General features: G+C 47.0%; 1 protein-coding gene across 4 annotated transcripts in view; it reads left to right on the top strand.

The window, feature by feature from the left end:
• The window catches only part of cep43 (centrosomal protein 43), a 32,187-nt gene that overhangs the window by 4,599 nt on the left and 25,088 nt on the right, over positions 1-2,500 (top strand). For all 4 annotated transcript variants that reach the window (XM_028605961.1, XM_028605960.1, XM_028605962.1 and 1 more), the window contains exon 4: positions 1,722-1,810. In XM_028605961.1, coding sequence (XP_028461762.1) covers positions 1,722-1,810 — 89 coding nt within the window. The remainder of the gene's footprint in view (positions 1-1,721; positions 1,811-2,500) is intronic.

The following is a 2,500-nucleotide window of genomic DNA, read 5'->3' as shown; positions in this document are numbered from 1 at the left end:
CTTTCTCTGTCTCCTGTCTCTCTCTCTGATGTCCTGTCTTTCTCTCTGATGTCCTGTCTCTCTGTCTGATGTCCTGTCTCTCTCTCTGTCTCCTGTCTTTCTCTCTGATGTCCTGTCTCTCTGTCTGATGTCCTGTCTCTCTGTCTGATGTCCTGTCTCTCTCTCTGATGTCCTGTCTCCCTGTCTGATGTCCTGTCTCTCTCTCTGTCTCCTGTCTCTCTCTCTGATGTCCTGTCTCTCTCTCTGATGTCCTGTCTCCCTGTCTGATGTCCTGTCTCTCTCTCTGATGTCCTGTCTCTCTCTCTGTCTCCTCTCTCTCTCTCTGATGTCCTGTCTCTCTCTCTGTCTCCTGTCTCTCTCTCTGATGTCCTCTCTCTCTGTCTGATGTCCTGTCTCTCTCTCTGTCTCCTGTCTCTCTCTCTGATGTCCTGTCTCTCTCTCTGTCTGATGTCCTGTCTCTTTCTCTGTCTCCTGTCTCTCTCTGATGTCCTGTCTTTCTCTCTGATGTCCTGTCTCTCTGTCTGATGTCCTGTCTCTCTGTCTGATGTCCTGTCTCTCTCTCTGTCTCCTGTCTCTCTCTCTGATGTCCTGTCTTTCTCTCTGATGTCCTGTCTCTCTGTCTGATGTCCTGTCTCTCTCTCTGTCTCCTCTCTCTCTCTCTGATGTCCTGTCTCTCTCTCTGCCTCCTGTCTCTCTCTCTGATGTCCTCTCTCTCTGTCTGATGTCCTGTCTCTCTCTCTGTCTCCTGTCTCTCTCTCTGATGTCCTGTCTCTCTCTCTGTCTGATGTCCTGTCTCTCTCTCTGATGTCCTGTCTCTCTCTCTGTCTCCTCTCTCTCTCTCTGATGTCCTGTCTTTCTCTCTGTCTCCTGTCTCTCTCTCTGTCTCCTCTCTCTCTCTCTGATGTCCTGTCTCTCTCTCTGTCTCCTGTCTCTCTCTCTGATGTCCTCTCTCTCTGTCTGATGTCCTGTCTCTCTCTCTGTCTCCTGTCTCTCTCTCTGTCTCCTCTCTCTCTCTCTGATGTCCTGTCTCTCTCTCTGTCTCCTGTCTCTCTCTCTGATGTCCTCTCTCTCTGTCTGATGTCCTGTCTCTCTCTCTGTCTCCTGTCTCTCTCTCTGATGTCTTGTCTCTCTCTGTCTGATGTCCTGTCTCTTTCTCTGTCTCCTGTCTCTCTCTCTGATGTCCTGTCTCTTTCTCTGTCTCCTGTCTCTCTCTCTGATGTCCTGTCTCTCTCTCTGTCTGATGTCCTGTCTCTTTCTCTGTCTCCTGTCTCTCTCTCTGATGTCCTGTCTTTCTCTCTGATGTCCTGTCTTTCTCTCTGATGTCCTGTCTTTCTCTCTGATGTCCTGTCTCTCTGTCTGATGTCCTGTCTCTCTCTCTGATGTCCTGTCTCTCCCTCTGATGTCCTGTCTCCCTGTCTGATGTCCTGTCTCTCTCTCTGTCTCCTGTCTCTCTCTCTGATGTCCTGTCTCTCTCTCTGATGTCCTGTCTCTCTCTCTGTCTCCTGTCTCTCTCTCTGATGTCCTGTCTCTCTGTCTGATGTCCTGTCTCTCTGTCTGATGTCCTGTCTCTCTCTCTCTGTCTCCTGTCTCTCTCTCTGATGTCCTGTCTCTCTGTCTGATGTCCTGTCTCTCTCTCTGTCTCCTGTCTCTCTCTCTGATGTCCTGTCTCTCTGTCTCCTGTCTCTCTCTCTGATGTCCTGTCTCACTGTCTGTCCCTGCAGGCCGCCTGGTGGTCTCCCTGATCGTGGACTTCCTGCAGGTCTTTAACCTGGACTTCAGCCTTGCTGTGTTCCAGCCGGAGATCAACTCGGTGAGCTCGTCCTCTCCTGTCCCGGGTCCAGGGTTCGGTACCGAAACCCAAGTTCTGGTCCCTAATTCCCGCTCCACTTCATGTGATGTGTACCGATGCCATATTCTCCCTCTGGGCTCACCAAAACACACGTAAAAGCACACACAGTACAGGCCAAAAGTTTGGACACACCTTCTCATTCAATGAGTTTCCTTTTTATTTTCATGACTATTTACATTGTAGATTCTCACTGAAGGCATCAAAACTATGAATGAACACATATGGAATTATGTACTTAACAAAAAAGTGTGAAATAACTGAAAACATGTCTTATATTTTAGATTCTTCAAAGTAGCCACCCTTTGCTTTTTTGATAACTCTGCAAACCCTTGGTGTTCTCTCAATGAGCTTCATGAGGTAGTCACCTGAAATGGTTTTACCTTCACAGGTGTGCTTTGTCAGGGTTCATTAGTGGAATTATTTCCCTTATTAATAAAAAAGCAAAGGGTGACTACTTTGAAGAATCTAAAATATAAGACATGTTTTCAGTTATTTCACACTTTTTTGTTAAGTACATAATTCCATATGTGTTCATTCATAGTTTTGATGCCTTCAGTGAGAATCTACAATGTAAATAGTCATGAAAATAAAAAGGAAACACATTGAATGAGAAGGTGTGTCCAAACTTTTGGCCTGTACTGTAAATCATAA

This window comes from Perca flavescens, chromosome 18, assembly GCF_004354835.1.
Source record: "Perca flavescens isolate YP-PL-M2 chromosome 18, PFLA_1.0, whole genome shotgun sequence".
Lineage (NCBI taxonomy): Eukaryota > Metazoa > Chordata > Actinopteri > Perciformes > Percidae > Perca > Perca flavescens.
The sequence above is the reverse complement of the archived record's forward strand: the minus strand, read 5'-3'. Positions and strand labels throughout refer to the sequence as shown.